At 37.6% G+C, this 21,090-nt stretch overlaps 1 protein-coding gene across 5 annotated transcripts in view; it reads left to right on the top strand.

The window, feature by feature from the left end:
* ryk (receptor like tyrosine kinase) overlaps window positions 1-21,090 on the top strand; it is a 138,210-nt gene that overhangs the window by 25,783 nt on the left and 91,337 nt on the right. For 3 of the 5 annotated variants that reach the window (XR_009824788.1, XM_062039140.1, XM_062039142.1), the window contains exons 3-7: window positions 43-142; window positions 3,512-3,643; window positions 3,732-3,803; window positions 4,053-4,194; window positions 9,572-9,672. Coding sequence is in view for 4 of the 5 variants with exons in the window: in XM_062039140.1 (XP_061895124.1) it covers window positions 43-142; window positions 3,512-3,643; window positions 3,732-3,803; window positions 4,053-4,194; window positions 9,572-9,672 (547 nt within the window). In the remaining variant the exon portion in view is untranslated. The remainder of the gene's footprint in view (window positions 1-42; window positions 143-3,511; window positions 3,644-3,731; window positions 3,804-4,052; window positions 4,195-9,571; window positions 9,673-21,090) is intronic. The other 2 variants (XM_062039141.1, XM_062039143.1) reach the window with 1 other exon arrangement.

The raw sequence follows: 21,090 nt of genomic DNA, 5'->3' as shown, positions 1-21,090 counted from the left end.
CACCGTTGGCCAGTTACCCCACGACCTTCTCTCGTCTTACAGGTGGACTACCAACTAGGTTTCCTCGTAGAGAACCCTGTTGCCATGAACCTTCCACGGAGCAACATCACCAGCCAAGGGGAGGTGCCCCGCGTTCCCTCCGGTTTGTCAAATGTCTTCTGTCTTGGCGGGATCACATGCTTCCACTTTGTTTCACCCTCTCAAAAATGATGTCCGTAAATCCTCGCCTTTCAGTGTCAATTAGACCGGATTAGGAATGTTTTGGAGTTGCTTTTTGCGCAATTGTGGCAACATAATCCCTGCACGCATTCTTCTTGCCTGAAATCACGTCTCCGACCTGGACACTGGCGTTTACACAGCAGGGAAGGTGCAAATAAACAAGAACGTGGAAGGTGCTGTTGACGAGGAACATTTTGCATTACGAAACAGCAGTGAAGCAAGTTTGTAGCACCTCATGCTGTAGGAAAACGTCTTGTATTATACCTTTTTTACACAAACACATGTGCTGGTAAGTATCATACACCAGGGTTTCCCACACATTCATTTATTTGTGGCGGCCCGCCACGAAAGAATTACGTCCGCCACAAATAAAAAAAAATGTAAAAAAAATTAAAAATTAAAAAAAAAAAAAAAACTTTTTTTTTTTTTTTTTTTTTTTTTTTTTTTTTTTTTTTTTTGGTACTCTCCAGCTTCTCAGGCAAATCATATAGTTGATGTAGATGCCCATATCGGCTGTTCAGATTTACTTTACAAAAGAGAAGTGTAGGATACTTCTCTTGTTGCCTTATTTGTATTTGACTTTATTAAATGTATTTATATTAGAAACACAACATGTGTATATAACAAAGGGTGCAAAGTCTGCAGGCAGTAGGAAACACATGGTTAAGTGTAGGGAGTAAAACTGATGGCAGTCTAAAGTTCAAGATTTTTGGAGCTCTTTGTTCAGTGGATCAGATGTTTGATGAAGCTCTGTGTCTATCTACCACCACTACTGTTTTCTGTTTATTTGTTACTGACTGTGGCAGGACACCTCTGCCTCTGTTTCACTTTATGTTGCTGGTAAATAATATGGTTGTAGTAGTAGGCTAAAGTTAAATTATTTAGTATGCACTAATTAAAGGGGCAGAGCTTTAAGAGACATTTTAGCTTTTATATTTTATAAGATATATTTTTTGTAAGAACCACAATTAATAAATATATTTCAGTGAATAACTTATTGTTCAAATCTGTATATAAATATGTACATAAAGTGTTGTAATTATATTGTAAAATGGATGGATGGATGGATGGACATTTAAAACAAAACTGTAATTATTAATTAGTAAGTATACATTTTTTGAGCCTTTTTAGAGAAAATCAAATCATTGTAGTAAATTATGCAAATTACTCGATGATGTCATGGTGACCACGCCCATAGCCACGCCCCCACCGCCACAGGTATCTTGGCAGTTTATGGGAAACACTGTATCATTACAGAAGTTACTGCTGAGGGCTCTCAGGACTTTAAATTAGAGATCGACTGATTTGGCATTTTGATGTATTTCGGTCATGTTTTTTTGTTTGTTTACAAGTACAAAACCCAAAACCAATAAAGCGTAATAAAAGCCCTCTTTTCACCTCTTCCTGGAAAATGTTCACAGTCCACATTTTTCTGCCGTTTTTAGCCATTCCACCTTCAAAACATTCATTTTTAATTGGGACAACGAAACTACCATTTCTCTTTTTGTACAAATTCCCAGTTTTCCCGAAATTCCAGGAATTTCGAAATACCCATTTAAATTCAAACAACTGTTACCACTAGAGATGTCCGATAATATCGGTCTGCCGATATTATCGGCCGATAAATGCGTTAAAATGTAATATCGGAAATTATCGGTATCGGTTTTTTTATTATCAGTATCGTTTTTTGGGGGTTTTTTTTCTGTTTTTTTTTTATTAAATCCACATAAAAAACACAAGATACACTTACAATTAGTGCACCAACCCAAAAAACCTCCCTCCCCCATTCACACTCATTCACACAAAAGGGTTGTTTCTTTCTGTTATTAATATTCTGCTTCCTACATTATATATCAATATATATCAATACAGTCTGCAAGGGATACAGTCCGTAAGCACACATGATTGTGCGTGCTGCTGGTCCACTAATAATACTAACCTTTAACAGTTAATTTTACAAATTTTCATTAATTACTAGTTTCTATGTAACTGTTTTTATATTGTTTTACTTTCTTTTTTATTCAAGAAAATGTTTTTAATTTATTTATCTTATTTTATTTGATTCATTTTTTTAAAAAGTACCTTATCTTCACCATACCTGGTTGTCCAAATTAGGCATAATAATGTGTTAATTCCACGACTGTATATATCGGTTGATATCGGTATCGGTTGATATCGGTAATTAAAGAGTTGGACAATATCGGCATATCGGATATCGGCAAAAAGCCATTATCGGACATCCCTAGTTACCACACCAACCGATTCCAAAAATTCCAACACCAACTCATTCATATCATCTAGGACAATTGTGCTAGTATAAATATTTAAAAATAATCCTATTTCCCCCCCAATCCCAAATTTCTAAGAAATTCCCATTTCCATGAATGGATGCATTCATAATTATATAATTCTCCAAATGTTGCGCCATTTTTTTTTTACCCAATTCCGACCTTTCAACCATCCACCCACATTTCTCTCTTCATATGTCGAACGCAAAGCATTTGGTCTCTTTCCCTAAATTCACAGTTTTCCAGAATTTCCGGTAATTTTCTCCCCATTGACAATGAACGGGAAATAAACAATCTACTGCATATTCCACATTTCTCATCTGATTTGAAGCGTTCCAACATCCACACACTCCACTCACCCTGCGCATGAGCGTTTAATTGACCCCACAAATGTGATGCTCCAGAAACTCAATCTGCTCAAAGGAAGGTCAGTTTTGTAGCTTCTGTAACGAGCTAAACTGTTTTCAGATGTGTGAACGTGATTGCACAAGGGTTTTCTAATCATCAATTAGCCTTCTGAGCCAATGAGCAAACACATTGTACCATTAGAACACTGGAGTGATAGTTGCTGGAAATGGGCCTCTATACACCCATGTAGATATTGCACCAAAAACCAGACATTTGCAGCTAGAATAGTCATTTACCACATTAGCAATGTATAGAGTGTATTTCTTTAAAGTTAAGGCTAGTTTAAAGTTATCTTCATTGAAAAGTACAGTGCTTTTCCTTCAAAAATAAGGACATTTCAATGTGACCCCAAACTTTTGAACGCTAGTGTAAATCGCTCCAGAGTAAAAGTCGCACCTCCGGCCAAACTATGAAAAAAACTGCAATTTATAATCCAAAAAATACGGTATTTGTCGGCGACAAATGTTATTGTTGACTAATGGTTTTGGTCCTATTGCTGGACAAAGTAAAGGCTGCTTTGGATTTGGGTTATGTGGACAATCTCTGGTTGTAGTCAGGGGAGAGCATCACTCAACTCTGTCTTCTGTTCCTTCCAGTTTTTCGAGTGGACCTTTTCTGCTCCGGCAAGATTGACGGCGAGGCGGTGGTGACGCTGCAGCTCAATCTGAGCATCCAGGCCAACAACTACACAGTGCTCAACTTCAAGAGGAGGAAAATGTGCTACAAAAGTAAAGCGCTGCGCAAAAAAAAAAAAAAAAAAGAGTGTCATTGATTGAACAAAAGGTCTGATGCAAACGCTCCTTTCTTTGTGGACAGGAATAGATTCCGACCCCAAAGTTCCATTCCCTTTCAACAACCACAGCCTCCCCACCCTCCAGCAGCCTGACTGTGAGTATGGTCACGTGTGGCCACGTTTTTTTTTTTTTTACCAGAGCCCTGCAGAGTTGTATTGACTCCTCCTTTTGTGAGCCCACTGCCATGGCCAGCAGTGGTGCTTTGTCTCAGGCACTGTAAGCTTTCACTGCACTGTGGAGAAAAGAGCCAGCTCCGAAGTGGCGCCCCCGGTCCACTTGGCCTCCATCAAGTGCTCCTGCTTTGTCACGTACCTTTTTTTTCTTCTTCTCCCCCCTCTACCAGCAGATGGCGTGACCGCGCCCACCACCTCCACTCAGGTGTTCTACATCAGTGTCAGCGTGTGCTGCATCGTCATCTTCCTGGTGGCCATCATCCTGGCCATCCTGCACCTGCACAGCATGAAGAGAGTGGAGATGGAGGACAGGTTGGTTTCAAGCTGGTTTACACTAAATCAGGGGTGTCCAAACTTTTTCCACTGAGGGCCGCACACGGAAAAATTAAAGCCTGCGGGGGCCATTTTGATAGTTTTCATTTTCAAATCATAACAAAATATATGGATTTTGTTTGTTTTTTTTACCTTTAGGGCTCCCGGGGACCATAAAGGGTCTAAGTCATTAAAATGTTAAAAACAAGTCAAATTATTTTTTTTATTTAACACTTACAGTAAATCTCTACAGTATATCAACTTTATGCTAGGTTCACACCAACGGCGCTTTGACGGCGCTTTAAAGCGGCATGCAAAGCGGCGTTAAAGCGTAACAAAGCCTGATTAAAGCGTGAGGGTCCTAATGGATCGTGGGAAAGCTTGTAGTGAAGCGGGACATGCGGCAAGTTCGCCAAAATTTTTTAAACGGTTTAAAAAAATTCTGCGCTCTGTCAAGAATGGAATAAAGCGCCGAGAGCGTATCAAAGCGTGACAAAGCTCAGCAAAGCTTGACTCAAAGCGTAGGAAAGCTTAACAGATCTTGGTTCAAAGCTCAATAGGAAGTGACTGTGATATTGACTAGTGACATTGAAACTTTATGTAAAACCAATACAGGATTACAAATCCATTCTCTTTTGCATCATTGCCTTTTTATACGGTGATCATTGTTTCTGTACTTCTGCTGTTTGATGTTGCAGTTTGACATTACTGTCTATAATTTTTCTGTATGAAAATGTTAATAATAAAGAGAATATGTTACGTTTAAAAGAAATGCCTTTTATTATTGTCAACTAGCATAAGAAATGAAAGATATATATTTATTAAGATGACAAAGAAATTAAGATATAAAACATAAGATAACGGAAAAAAAAAAGAAATTGAAAAAATAAATGAATATAAAAAATAAAAGAAATGCCTTTTATTATTGTCAACTAGCATAAGAAATGAAAGATAGATATTTATTAAGATGACAAAGAAATAAAAGAAATGAAGATATAAAACATAATAAATAATAAACATAATTTAACGGGGAAAAAAAAGAGAAATTGAAAAAATAAATGAATATAAAAAATGTGTGGAAAACAGTATACTGAGTTTTTCACATTTTTTTTAACTTATTTGTTTATCATATTTCTCTTTTTTATTACATTATGTGTTTTATCCTGTATATAATAAAACAAAAAGAGAAATCAAATAAATAGATAAATCTAAAAAAGTGTGGGGAAAACTTAGTATACTGAGTTCTTCACATTTTTTTTTACTTATTTGTTTATCATATTTCTCTTTTTTATTACATTATGTGTTTTATCCTGTATATAATAAAACTAAAAGAGAAATCAAATAAATAGATGAATCTAAAAAAATGTGGGGAAAACTTAGTATACTGAGTTTTTCACATTTTTTTCTTATTTTTGTTGTAACAATGCACAACAGAGCTTGATAATCGTGTCAGAGCCTGATTTAAAGCGTCAGGATCGCACCGAAGCGTAATAAAGTTCAATAAAGTGTAATAAAACGTATCAAAGCGTGATTTAAAGCGGCATCAAATCGTGAGGAACGGTAACAAAGCGGCAACTAATTTGTATCAGAGCGTATCAGAGTGTATCAAAGCATAACATTACTTCGGAGATCGGGATATTCGTGGAAAAATTGACAAAAATGACGGCGCTTTACTCGCCGCTTTAAAGCGCGGCAAGCGCCGTTGGTGTGAACCAGGCATTAGGTTGATATAAAATTTTTAAAAAACCAAAAAGGTTTTATGCCTTTTCTGTCAAGACAACTTTGTTTTTTATAATAAAAGTGAAATATGCAGTATTTCCCCCACCGCCCAAAACATTCAGAAAGCAATGTTTGATGTGAAGTAATTAGAGCCTTAAAAACATCAATAATGCAAGACACCATTGATAATAATTCATTGTTATTTTTGAGTGCCGGTAATCACAGTGAAAAGATAAATACAATCCCATTAAATATATTTAGGATACAAAAGGTTCCCCACTCAAAGTGATACATTTGTATTAGTTTTTTTTTAACTTTCAACACTTAAGTTACGAGATCAACTTCAGATATATCTGTCGATTTTACGTTTGAACTATTATTTTGTTTGTTTTATGCTCTTTTGTCAAAGAAAACGTTGATGTTTTTGTATGGCAACCACACAATATATGCAATATTTTCCACATAAAACATTTTAAAGTGAAATATTTGAAATAATTGGAGCCTTGAATAGGTCAATAATTCATTATAACATTGTTTAGTTTTTTTAGCAATGGCAAAAAAAGAAAAAGAAAGATTGACAAAAGAAAAAAAAACAGCCTGCATGGCAGCTTTGTGTCAACATTGCAACTTTTCTAGTTAGAGTTCACCTCATTCTACTTTTTTTAACGTTTTTTTTTTTTATTTTTGCAATAGCATTTCCAGAATGTGTGGCGGGCCGGTAAACAATTAGCTGCGGGCCGCAAATGGCCCCCGGGCCGCACTTTGGACACCCCTGCACTAAATATTTGAACTAGAAACAAGTCTTCTACAGTGCTGTATTGGGCATTTGTTGTGCCAAATCTAGCCTTACCGCCATCATTTCCATAACTGAAAGGTGCATTTAGTACCGTATTTTCCGGACTATTGAACGCACCGGGAAATTTAAGAAGCAAAAAAAAATGTTTCCATATATATAAGCCGCAGATACTGTATATACACTATATTGCCAAAAGTAGTGCAAAGAGGTGACTTTCTGCACAGTCAGTTGCTACAGAGCTCCAAACTTCCTGTGACCTTCCAAATTAGCCCACGTGCAGTACGCGGAGAGCTTCAAGGAATGGGTTTCCATGTCCATAAAGACATGGATGACAGAGTCTGGTGTGGATGAACTTGACTGGCCTGCACAGAGTCCTGACCTGAAACCCGATAGAACACCTTTGGGATGAATTAGAACGGAGACTGAGAGCCAGGCCTTCTCCACCAACATCAGTATGTGACCTCACCAATGCGCTTTTGGAAGAAGGCTCAAAAATTCCTATAAACACACTCGGCAACCTTGTGGACAGCCTTCCCAGAAGAGTTGAAGCTGTAATAGCTGCAAAAGGTCATATTGAACCCTATGGGTTAGGAATGGGATGGCACTTCAAGTTCATATGTGAGTCAAGGCAGGTGGACAAATAGTTTTAGTTTATTCTTCTTATTCGGTCAATGGTCAACAAAATAAACAAACAGTTGTACATTCATAGATTGAAAAAGAAAATGTTGCAGACCGAAACCCTGCGCCTAACCCTATAAACAATGTCAAGTACAAGATGAACTTCCGAAAATTATGAAATGTCCTTTGTACAACATATTATAAATACACATTATACACAACATAAACACAGTTAAATTATATACACAGTAAAGACATGTGAAATATCCTTGTACACGTGTCAAACCTTTGCACCAATTATATGCTATATACAAACAATTATACTTCCATTATTATTTATATCTCACATTTAGTTTTTAATTAACATTGATCATAGTATTAACTACAGTGTTGATTCCAGAGTGATATATTTTTTCAAGACATTGGTCTTAAAGTGTTTTTTAAATGTGTAAATGGAACTTGATCATTTTAAGGAATCATCCAAGCTTTTGGCAATGTAGTGTATGTTGTGAAATGAGTTCAGTGTTTCCCACACATTCATTTATTTGTGGCGGCCCGCCACGAAAGAATTACGTCCGCCACAAATAAAATAAAAAATAATAAAAATTTTTTTTTAAAAAACGTTTTTTTTTGTTGTTTTTTTTGTCCTGTCCAGCTTCTCAGGCAAATCATATAGTTGATGTAGATGCCCATATAGGCTGTTCAGATTTACTTTACAAAAGAGAAGTGTAGGATACTTCTCTTGTTGCCTTATTTGTATTTGACCACTACTGTTTTCTGTTTATTTGTTACTGACTGTGGCAGGACACCTCTGCCTCTGTTTCACTTTATGTTGCTGGTAAATAATATGGTTGTAGTTAGGGTTGTCCGATAATGGCTTTATGCCGATATTGTCCAACTCTTTAATTACCGATACCAACCGATACCGATATCAACCGATATATACAGTCGTGGAATTAACACATTATTATGCCTAATTTGGACAACCAGGTATGGTGAAGATAAGGTACTTTTTGAAAAAATGAATCAAATCAAATAAGATAAATTAATTAAAAACATTTTCTTGAATAAAAAAGAAAGTAAAACAATATAAAAACAGTTACATAGAAACTAGTAATTAATGAAAATTTGTAAAATTAACTGTTAAAGGTTAGTATTATTAGTGGACCAGCTGCACGCACAATCATGTGTGCTTACGGACTGTATCCCTTGCAGACTGTATTGATATATATTGATATACAATGTAGGAAGCAGAATATTAATAACAGACAGAAACAACCCTTTTGTGTGAATGAGTGTAAATGGGGTGGTTTGGTGCACTAATTGTAAGTGTATCTTGTGTTTTTTATGTGGATTTAATAAATTTAAAAAACAAAAAAAAACAACAAAAAAAACGATACTGATAATAAAAAAACAGATACCGATAATTTCCGATATTACATTTTAACGCATTTATCGGCCGATAATATCGGCAGACCGATATTATCGGACATCTCTAGTTGTAGTAGTAGGCTAAAGTTAAATTATTTAGTATGCACTAATTAAAGGGGCAGAGCTTTAAGAGACATTTTAGCTTTTATATTTTATAAGATATATTTTTTGTAAGAACCACAATTAATAAATATATTTCAGTGAATAACTTATTGTTCAAATCTGTATATAAATATGTACATAAAGTGTTGTAATTATATTGTAAAATGGATGGATGGATGGATGGACGTTTAAAAGAAAACTGTTATTATTAATTAGTAAGTATACATTTTTTGAGCCTTTTTAGAGAAAATCATATTATTGTAGTAAATTATGCAAATTACTCGATGATGCCATGGTGACCACGCCCATAGCCACGCCCCCACCGCCACAAGTATCTTGGCAGTTTATGGGAAACACTGGAGTCATTTACATTTTGTAAATGTTCATTTACATACCTAAAGAAGTCATGGTCATGGACCCATTTGCTGCGCAAGCTAGCTCTCCAATCAGCTAAACAGACTCAATAATTCCACGGTGACGTTTTGGTGAATTTACTGAGGAATTTGTGAAAGTGAAACAAATACAAAAAAAATGCCATTGCAAGTTTATAATACTAACACAGACACTCGTAAAGGCGTTAGCATATTGGCTAATGCTAATTATGTTAACTTCAAGCCAAAAGTGGCGCAAGCAAGTGAGGGAGATGATGATGATGATGGTGGTGGTGCTCCATCTAGTTCCTGTTACACATGTCTGTTTCTTCACTTTCAGCGTGAGCGACAGTGGAAGCTCTCAGAGACTCTCTCAGCCATCCACGCAGACCACGCAGTACCTGAGGGCCGACACACCCAACAATGCAGCCCCCGTGTCCAGTAAGAGTTTACATTCTATCAACACCTCACCAAACAACATGAAGGGGAACTGCACTTTTTGTATATCATTCACAATCCCTATGTCTTTTAGATAGATAGATAGTACTTTATTGATTCCTTCAGGAGAGTTCCCTCAGGAAAATTAAAATGCCTTAAAATAATTTAATGCATTCTAACTCCTAAATAAACACTAGCAAAAGTCGGTTAACAGGCGATGGTCTACAGTCCCATTAGGCTGCTGTTTTTTTACCTGCATCAGTGCAGATTTGGACCTATTTTGAAAGGTTTAGAGCAGACCCGAGCAAATTAAGGCCCGGGGGCCACATGCGGCCCGTTAAGTTTTTCAATCTGGCCCGCCGGACATTCCCAAATAATTTTTTTAGATCTTTAAGATGTAAAGTGTAGCTGCCATTTTGATGTGCAGTGATGTTTTCTAACGACCGTAAGTCTTGAACTATAACAAGTATTTCAATGGTTGGAATCTGCGCTTTTGGATGATATACTAGTTACCGTATTTTCCGCACCATAAGCCGCACCTAAAAACCACAATTTTTCTCAAAAGCTGACAGTGCGGCTAATAACCCGGTGCGCCTTATATATGGATTAATATTAGTATTTATTTTCATAAAGTTTAGGTCTCGCAACAACGGTAAACGGCCGCCATCTTTTTTCCCCGTAGAAGAGGAAGCGCTTCTTCTACGGTAAGCAACCGCACCCGCCCCCGTAGAAGAAGAAGCGCGCGGATATTACGTTTCATTTCATTTGTGTGTTTCTGTAAAGACCACAAAATGTCTCCCTACTAAGAGACACGCGTACAAGGTTCCACTGACTTTTGATATTCACGTGAACCGCACTGTGGATACAACGGGAACACGTACGGTGAATATTCGCACCACAGGGAATGAGAAGTCGTCCTACTGTGGTTCTAGCTTGCCATGCTAACGGCCAGAAACTTCCACCCACGGTGATATTCAAAAGGAAGACCTTGCCAAAAGAGAACTTTCCAGCCGGCGTCATCATAAAAGCTAACTCGAAGGGATGGATGGATGAAGAAAAAATGAGCGAAGAGACCGGGTGACTTTTTTCACGCAGCTCCGTCCCTGTTGATCTATGACTGCATGCGCGTCCACATCACAGATGGTGTCAAAAAACAAGTGAAGCACACCGAAGAAGAAGAATTCGAGGGATTTGTGGATGAGTAATAACTTCAGAAAGTGAGCTTTAAATAGGGATGATGTTTGATAAGGAATTATCGAGTTCGAGCCTATTATCGAATCCTCTTATCGAACCGATTCCTTATCGATTCTCTTATGGAGTCCAGATAGGTTGTTGTATATGGAAAAAAACACACAATATTTGGTTTAACAAAAGCTCACTTTTATTATATAATAAAAAAATAAAATCTAATAAATAAATAAATATTGACTGTTACCCACCTAAAAAAATAAAATAAAATAAATAAATATTGACTGTTGTTACCCAAAGTATATTAAGTGGGATTTTTCAGAGAAACAAATATATACAGTAACACAAAAACAATCTGTCTCTGTGATCACTATAGGTGTATAAATAATAATATAGTGTTAAATAAAATCAGTCCCTTGGGCACAAAACTGAAAATAATACAGCTCTCCAAAAAGTGCACTTCTGCTGCTATTTGACATAACTGTTTGTTATGATGCTTTGACATTTTTGCACTTTATTTCTTTATTGAAAGAAAATTCTATGAAGAGAAAAGATGTTTGCAAATGTGGTTACAATGCTAAAAAAATGAAAAGTTAAAGCTAAAAAAAGAAATACACTTTATTGAGTTAAAATCTTTCTTTATAGGGGGAAATATGTGATGTTGTGAGCTAGGGAACATAACAACTACACTACCCAGCATGCAACGGGAGTGACGAGCATGCGCGGTAGCCCCGAAAAGTGTTGTTGCATGTCGTTCCCCGTGAAAGTAAACGCCAAGAACTAAGCCAACACGCCTCGTCTGCATTATTTATAATTAGACAGACAACACATATACAGTGTGATTTTGTTTTGTTTACAAGGAAAGAAAAACGAAAGTTAAAAAAGGGAGATATGTTGTATATATATGTATGTGCTGCGGTTGCTTTAAGAACGTTGCGACAGCTGCCGTAAAGGAGGTGCGTTGCTAGCCTGGTTGCTATGTTTCCGGTTGGTCGTAAAAGTGTTCGTCATGTGTTTTACCCTGCTAAAATCTCTCAGTAAAGTTATTCATTGGATTATACCTTTTGTTTTGAACTTTATTATTCCATTGTTTTTCCTGCTTTCCCTATTTGCGCCTAATGACTGAGCTATGTGACGTAAATTCTTGTGATGTCTCAAGGGGCATTTCTGGTCGGGATGGGATTCGTTCCGAGGGATTCGAATAAAGAACCAAGTCTTTTTCTTTACTATAGTGGTCTCGATAACGGGTACCGGTTCTCAAAAAGGGATTCGAGTCCGAGGACTCGGTTCTTTTCTTATCGAACAACCAGGAAAACCGGTTTCGAGTATCATCCCTAGCTTAGTGATATATCAGATATATCAGATTGTAAGTTGGTTTATTTTGTACCCTTCGCATTCATATTTCACTGTTTGTTGCATTTTTGTTGCGTTTCACTTGATTGTAAAATATGTGGATCGAAAGGGGGTGTGACCTTCATATTTTGTCAATATTCAGTGTTTTATCCTTCATAGAAAAATGTAAAATTCCATTACGTTTTTTAAGGCGGTCTGTCATGAAGTTTTTAGCATTCAATCAGACATTATTGTGAGGTTTTGTATTAGTGTTCCTAACAATAGATATACCGGCCCCCAGACACATTTTTTTTCTCTAAATGTGGCCCCCGAGTCAAAATAATTGCCCAGGCCTGGTTGAGAGTCAAACATACAAGTGATCAAGAAATAATGTTTAAAATGGGATAGAGTGAATTTATACACTGTTAAAAAAAAACATTTTTGAAAGATTTAAGCCATTATCACCATTATACTGCTCGCCTCCACCTCACTTCCTTTGACACTCACAAGGATTTAGAGAATAAAAGACTGGAGGCACATCATGTCTTTACATCTGAGGGGTCCACAAATGAGTTCAGTTTATTTAGAAGGTGCATACGATACAATGTAATGCATCACATATTTCCAGTTGATTCATTACAGCAGTGTTTTTCAACCCTTTTTGAGCCAAGGCACATTTTTTTTCATTAAAAAAAATCCGGAGGCACACCACCAGCAGAAAAGGTTAAAAAATGGAACTCCACCAGGTTGTCGTGCCTTATTTTGAGTTTGTTGTTGTTTCCTGTGTGTGGTGCTTTAGTTTCTGTCTTGCGCTGTTAATTTGGTGACCCTTCCTGTTTTGTTGGTGTTCTCCTGTAGCAGCGTCGCGCCTTCCTTTGAGTTCTATCGCCCGCACCGGCTTTGTTTTCGCAATGAAGACTATTTAAGTCAGGGGTCACCAACGTGGTGCCCGCGGGCCTGTTCTAAAAATAACTCAAATAGCAGCACTTACCCGTGAGCTGCCTCTATTTTTTAAATTTTATTTATTTACTAGCAAGCTGGTCTCGCTGTGCTCGACATTTTTAATTCTAAGAGAGACAAAACTCAAATAGAATTTGAAAATCCGAGAAAATATTTTAAAGACTTGGTCTTCACTTGTTTAAATAAATTCATTATTTTTTTTACTTTCCTTCTTATAACTTTCAGAAAGACAATTTTAGAGAAAAAATACAACCTTAAAAATTATTTTAGGATTTTTAAACACATGTACCTTTTTACCTTTTAAATTCCTTCCTCTTATTTCCTGACAATTTAAATCAATGTTCAAGTAATTATTTTTTTTTAATTGTAAAGAATAATAAATACATTTTAATTTAATTCTTCATTTTGGCTTCTGTTTTTTCGACGAAGAATATTTGTGAAATATTTCTTCAAACTTATCATGATTAAAATGCAAAAAAATTATTCTGGCAAATCTAGAAAATCTGTAGAATCAAATTTAAATCGTATTTCAAAGTCTTTTGAATTTCTTTTAAAATTTTTGTTCTGGAAAATCTAGAAGAAATAACGATTTGTCTTTGTTAGAAATATAGCTTGGTCCAATTTGTTATATATTCTAACAAAGTGCAGATTGGATTTTAACCTATTTAAAACATGTCATCAAAATTCTAAAATTAATCTTAATTAGGAAAAATTACTAATGATGTTCCATAAATTCTTTTTTAAATTTTTTCAAAAAGATTCGAATTAGCTAGTTTTTCTCTTCTTTTTTCGGTTGAATTTTGAATTTTAAAGAGTCGAAATTGAAGATAAACTATGTTTCAAAATTTAATTGTCATTTTTTTCGTGTTTTCTCCTGTTTTAAACCGTTCAATTAAGTGTAAATATCATTAATTATTAATAATAACATAGAGTTAAAGGTAAATTGAGCAAATTGGCTATTTCTGGCAATTTATTTAAGTGTGTATCAAACTGGTAGCCCTTCGCTTTAATCAGTACCCAAGAAGTAGCTCTTGCTTTCAAAAAGGTTGGTGACCCCTGATTTAAGTTGTGCGTACGCTATCCTTCTTTGTGGGGACACTGTTGATTGTCGTGTCATGTACGGATGTACTTTGTGGACGACGTCTCCGCTCCACACACTGTTAAGTTTTTGCTGTCGTCCAGCATTCTGTTTTTGTTTACTTTGTAGCCACTTCAGTTTTACTTTCATTTTGCATAGCCCTCCCTATGCTTCAGTGCCTTTTCCTCGCGGGACTTGCCCTTTGTTCATTTTTGGTTTAAGCGTTACATACCTTTTACACACCAAAAAAGGTTGAAAAACACTGCACTAGACAACGGCACATTATTATACTTATTGATTTGCAAAAAAAAATTTGGGGACCAATTAGGTGAAGTTGCATAATCTCCCACGGCACACCAGACAATATCTCACGGCACACTAGTGTGCCACGGCACATTGGTTGAAAAACACTGCATTGCAGCACGTCCGAAAAGGAGTAGGAAGAAGCTGAGCTTATTTATTATACCCCTTTTCATACCATAGCAATTTTATCCCATTTGCTTGTTCTCTGTAACAGAACAGTGAATGAATAAATAGTATACCATAGTAAGTAAACAAATATTAAATACATGATCTTTATCTAAAAAAAAAAAAGATTAAAATAAAAAGTTAATGGGTGAAAGACAAAGTTGGACTTATTGGTGCATTGCTAAGAAACTTATTTGATTGACATAATGAGTGCTGCTGTGATTTTGACGCTAATGAAAAAAAGGTTAAGTTTGTTTGCAGTTGATTTCCTGCTACAAATATTAGTCTCATCTACAATTCATGTCTGTGGTTGTTTTTATGTGTGAAGTTGATATTTTGTCTCATTATTTAGCTGTAGATGAGAGATGTATTCATCTAGTTTATTAATACTATTAAGTAGAGATGTCCGATAATATCGGGCTGCTGATATTATCGGCCGATAAATGCTTTAAAATGGTTTTCCAAAATAAATCAACTCAAGTTATGGAACAAAAATGCCATCATGGCACTGCCATATTTATTATTGAAGTCACAAAGTGCTTTTTTTTTTTAAACATGCCTCAAAACAGCAGCTTGGAATTTGGGACATGCTCTCCCTGAGAGAGCATGAGGAGGTTGAGGTGGGCGGGGTTGGGGTTGGGGGGTAGCGGGGGGTGTATATTGTAGCGTCCCGGAAGAGTTAGTGCTGCAAGGGGTTCTGGGTATTTGTTCTGTTGTGTTTATGTTGTGTTACGGTTGCGGATGTTCCCCCGAAATGTGTTTGTCATTCTTGTTTGGTGTGGGTTCACAGTGTGGCGCATATTTGTAACAGTGTTAAAGTTGTTTGTACGGTCACCCTCAGTGTGACCTGTATGGCTGTTGACCAAGTATGCCTTGCATTCACTTGTGTGTGTGTGTGAAAAGCCGTAGATATTATGTGATTGGACCGGCACGCAAAGGCAGTGCCTTTAAGGTTTATTGGCGCTCTGTACTTCTCCCTACGTCCGTGTACACAGCGGCGTTTTAAAAAGTCATACATTTTACTTTTTGAAACCGATACCGATAATTTCCGATATCACATTTTAAAGCATTTATCGACCGATAATATCGGCAGTCCGATATTATCGGACATCTCTAATTATGATGAATTCTTCTTAACGGAAGGATATGAACGTCCCGTCAGTTGGCATCCCAGTGGGAGCAGACATTGTACAGTAAGTGATATTATGTACGTAGTTTGAATTTTTTTTTTGGCATACAGCAATACTGCTACATGATGCTAAGTGTTTGACTAAAGCTGAATCAGCTTGGCAAACTTTTATATCATCCTCCGTATATTAAGGGCTCAGAAATATAACTTTCTGGATCATAGTAGTCTTTGTTGTCTTTAGTGAAGTCTGCATGATTGGTAGTTGTTGCTGTTGAAGGCATAAGCGAACATTGTGATGCGACTGAAATCAATACGCCGCCGTATGCTTAGGATGAGCAAAATTCGTAAATATGACATTGTGGAGGGAGAGTGTGATCAGCGCGCCTGCAGGAGCAAAGGTCACAGCCTCTGTCGACGGTTTTGAGGGCGGAGCACCGTCGGATAGGGGCGAGGCATGTGCTGACGGCGAGACACAGCTGGCAGGTGATTAGATTTCACTGGTGGTAATCTAATCAGCTGTTGTCTTTAGCAGAGAGAGGGAGATGATACGGACGTGACTGAAAGGTCACGTTCTGCTGGAGAAAGGCTTTTGATAACTATATGTACATTAAAACCTTGTTAAAACCTGCACGCTTGGCTCTTGTGCCGTGTCTACAGTGGAGCTGCTAGGAAGCGACTTCCACAGACATGTTATGAAAGTACCTGAGTGTGTTTATATGAAACGATGATGGAGGCTTTTGGATCTTTTTAGTGCTCTTCATAGGCAGAATAGAGCCAATCCAATCGGGTTAGCTGACTTTTGCTAATGTTTATTTTTGAGTTAGAATGCATGAAAAAGAAAAACATATGTGTTTTTGTCTTTAATAAGGACTGTGAATGATAGGCAAAATAAAATAAAGTGCAGTTCCCCTTTAAGTGCACCATCTTTGTCCAAGTTAGCCCACAGATGACCTCTGACTAGGGATGGGTATCGTTTACATTTGTGCTGGTTACTAAACGGTACTTTCCAAGCAGTGCCTAAACTGAACCCAAACCGGTACTTGAAAACAAATCTTTATTTGTACTGAACTACAAACCCCGTTTCCATATGAGTTGGGAAATTGTGTTAGATGTAAATATAAACGGAATACAATGATTTGCAAATCATTTTCAACCCATATTCAGTTGAATATGCTACAAAGACAACATATTTGATGTTCAAACTTATAATCATTTTTTTTTTTGCAAATCATTAACTTTAGAATTTGATGGCAGCAACACGTGACAAAGAAGTTGGGAAAGGTGGCAATAAAGACTGATAAAGTTGAGGAATGCTCATCAAACACTTATTTGGAACATCCCACAGTTGTGCAGGCTAATTGGGAACAGGTGGGTGCCATGATTGGGTATAAAAGCAGATTCCATGAAATGCTCAGTCATTCACAAACAAGGATGGGGCGAGGGTCACCGCTTTGTCAACAAATGCGTGAGCAAATTGTTGAACAGTTTAAGAAAAACCTTTCTCAAGCAGCTATTGCAAGGAATTTAGGGATTTCACCATCTACGCTCCGTAATATCATCAAATGGTTCAGAAAATCTGGAGAAATCACTGCACGTAAGCAGCTAAGCCTGTGACCTTCCATCCCCCAGGCTGTACTGCATTAACAAGCGACATCGGTGTGTAAAGGACATCACCACATGGGCTCAGGAACACTTCAGAAACCCACTGTCAGTAACTACAGTTGGTCGCTACATCTGTAAGTGCAAGTTAAAACTCTCCTATGCAAAGCGAAAACCGTTTATCAACAACACCCAGAAACGCCGTCGGCTTCGCTGGGCCTGAGCTCATCTAAGATGGACTGATACAAAGTGGAAAAGTGTTCTGTGGTCTGACGAGTCCACATTTCAAATTGTTCTCCTCAGTTCCCAAACGTTTACTGAGTGTTGTTAAAAGGAAAGGCCATGTAACACAGTGGTGAACATGCCCTTTCCCAACTACTTTGGCACGTGTTGCAGCCATGAAATTCTAAGTTAATTATTATTTGCAAAAAAAAAAAAAAAGTTTGAGTTTGAACATCAAATATGTTGTTGAAAAGGATTTGCAAATCATTGTATTCCGTTTATATTTACATCTAACACAATTTCCCAACTCATATGGAAACGGGGTTTGTATGTAATAACTTCAACAATAACAAAAATAAAATCCACAACTGATTGCCATAATTATCGCCGCAAAACCAGCTGCGAACAAAACTGGTGCAATACAAACTGTGCTTGTGTTGTGATGTTGATGTTTACCTTTCATGCACAGCACCCGTCATTGGTGCATAATAAGGAAGTGTTGCTGTGTTGTGATGTCGATGTTTACATTTCATGCACAGCACCCGTCATTGGTGCATAATAAGGAAGTGTTGTTGTGTTGTGATGTCGATGTTTACATTTCATGCACAGCACCCGTCATTGGTGCATAATAAGGAAGTGTTGCTGTGTTGTGATGTCTATGTTTATATTTCATGCACAGCACTCGTCATTGGTGCATAATAAGGAAGTGTTGCTGTGTTGTGATGTTGATGTTTACCTTTCATGCACAGCACCCGTCATTGGTGCATAATAAGGAAGTGTTGCTGTGTTGTGATGTTTATATTTCATGCACAGCACCCGTCATTGGTGCATAATAAGGAAGTGTTGCTGTGTTGTGATGTCGATGTTTACATTTCATGCACAGCACCCGTCATTGGTGCATAATAAGGAAGTGTTGTGATGTTGATGTTTACATTTCATGCACAGCACCCGTCATTGGTGCATAATAAGGAAGTGTTGCTGTGTTGTGATGTTGATGTTTACATTTCATGCACAGCACCCGTCATTGGTGCATAATAAGGAAGTGTTGTGATGTTGATGTTTACATTTCATGCACAGCACCCGTCATTGGTGCATAATAAGGAAGTGTTGCTGTGTTGTGATGTTGATGTTTACATTTCATGCACAGCACCCGTCATTGGTGCATAATAAGGAAGTGTTGCTGTGTTGTGATGTTGATGTTTACATTTCATGCACAGCACCCGTCATTGGTGCATAATAAGGAAGTGTTGTGATGTTGATGTTTACATTTCATGCACAGCACCCGTCATTGGTGCATAATAAGGAAGTGTTGCTGTGTTGTGATGTTTACATTTCATGCACAGCACCCGTCATTGGTGCATAATAAGGAAGTGTTGCTGTGTTGTGATGTTGATGTTTACATTTCATGCACAGCACCCGTCATTGGTGCATAATAAGGAAGTGTTGCTGTGTTGTGATGTTGATGTTTACCTTTCATGCACAGCACTCGTCATTGGTGCATAATAAGGAAGTGTTGCTGTGTTGTGATGTTTACATTTCATGCACAGCACCCGTCATTGGTGCATAATAAGGAAGTGTTGTGATGTTGATGTTTACATTTCATGCACAGCACCCGTCATTGGTGCATAATAAGGAAGTGTTGCTGTGTTGTGATGTTGTTTACATTTCATGCACAGCACCCGTCATTGGTGCATAATAAGGAAGTGTTGCTGTGTTGTGATGTTGATGTTTACCTTTCATGCACAGCACTCGTCATTGGTGCATAATAAGTGTTGCTGTGTTGTGATGTTGATGTTTACCTTTCATGCACAGCACCCGTCATTGGTGCATAATAAGGAAGTGTTGCTGTGTTGTGATGTTGATGTTTACCTTTCATGCACAGCACCCGTCATTGGTGCATAATAAGGAAGTGTTGTGATGTTGATGTTTACATTTCATGCACAGCACCCGTCATTGGTGCATAATAAGGAAGTGTTGCTGTGTTGTGATGTTGATGTTTACCTTTCATGCACAGCACTCGTCATTGGTGCATAATAAGGAAGTGTTGCTGTGTTGTGATGTTTACATTTCATGCACAGCACCCGTCATTGGTGCATAATAAGGAAGTGTTGTGATGTTGATGTTTACATTTCATGCACAGCACCCGTCATTGGTGCATAATAAGGAAGTGTTGCTGTGTTGTGATGTTGTTTACATTTCATGCACAGCACCCGTCATTGGTGCATAATAAGGAAGTGTTGCTGTGTTGTGATGTTGATGTTTACCTTTCATGCACAGCACTCGTCATTGGTGCATAATAAGTGTTGCTGTGTTGTGATGTTGATGTTTACCTTTCATGCACAGCACCCGTCATTGGTGCATAATAAGGAAGTGTTGCTGTGTTGTGATGTTGATGTTTACCTTTCATGCACAGCACCCGTCATTGGTGCATAATAAGGAAGTGTTGTGATGTTGATGTTTACATTTCATGCACAGCACCCGTCATTGGTGCATAATAAGGAAGTGTTGCTGTGTTGTGATGTTTACATTTCATGCACAGCACCCGTCATTGGTGCATATTAAGGAAGTGTTGCTGTGTTGTGATGTTGTTTACATTTCATGCACAGCACCCGTCATTGGTGCATAATAAGGAAGTGTTGCTGTGTTGTGATGTTGATGTTTACCTTTCATGCACAGCACTCGTCATTGGTGCATAATAAGTGTTGCTGTGTTGTGATGTTGATGTTTACCTTTCATGCACAGCACCCGTCATTGGTGCATAATAAGGAAGTGTTGCTGTGTTGTGATGTTGATGTTTACCTTTCATGCACAGCACCCGTCATTGGTGCATAATAAGGAAGTGTTGCTGTGTTGTGATGTTTACATTTCATGCACAGCACCCGTCATTGGTGCATAATAAGGAAGTGTTGTTGTTTGTGTTAGGGCTAAATGTGTGCACGGTGATGGTCTGAGGACTGCTGTTGCCGTGTTAAGAACCGCGATAAAGTTTAAAACGAGCGTCCGACTCGGGACGCACATGACTTCCACTTGCAGAATGTCACCTTCATGGCTGAGTCAGCATTCTTTCAGCGCCCAAATGAGGCACTGATTACGTGTGCCAATAAGGAACCCTTAACTATATCAACCTCTCACATAGTTTGGATTGGCGTCCTCTGACATTCTCTGCGTCCAAAATGTGATTACTGACTGGGAATGCAGTGACGAGCTCAACTGGAGTCACAAGACTTGTTTTGTTTCCTGTTGCCAACATTATATAATATAGTCCCGCTCTGTCAGTTATTATGTCATTTGCCGCATCACTGAATGTGTTTTTAAAGTCTACAACAGTGGTGTCCAAACTTTGCCGCATCAGGCTTAAAAAATTTGGCAGGGCCCGAAAGCCGACTGCATGCAAAGTAACTGTGTGTGTGTACGTACATAATTTATTAATATGATGGTTATATAA

Source organism: Entelurus aequoreus, linkage group LG27 (assembly GCF_033978785.1).
Source record: "Entelurus aequoreus isolate RoL-2023_Sb linkage group LG27, RoL_Eaeq_v1.1, whole genome shotgun sequence".
Taxonomy (NCBI): Eukaryota; Metazoa; Chordata; class Actinopteri; order Syngnathiformes; family Syngnathidae; genus Entelurus; species Entelurus aequoreus.
This window is presented reverse-complemented; position numbering and strand designations above follow the sequence as displayed.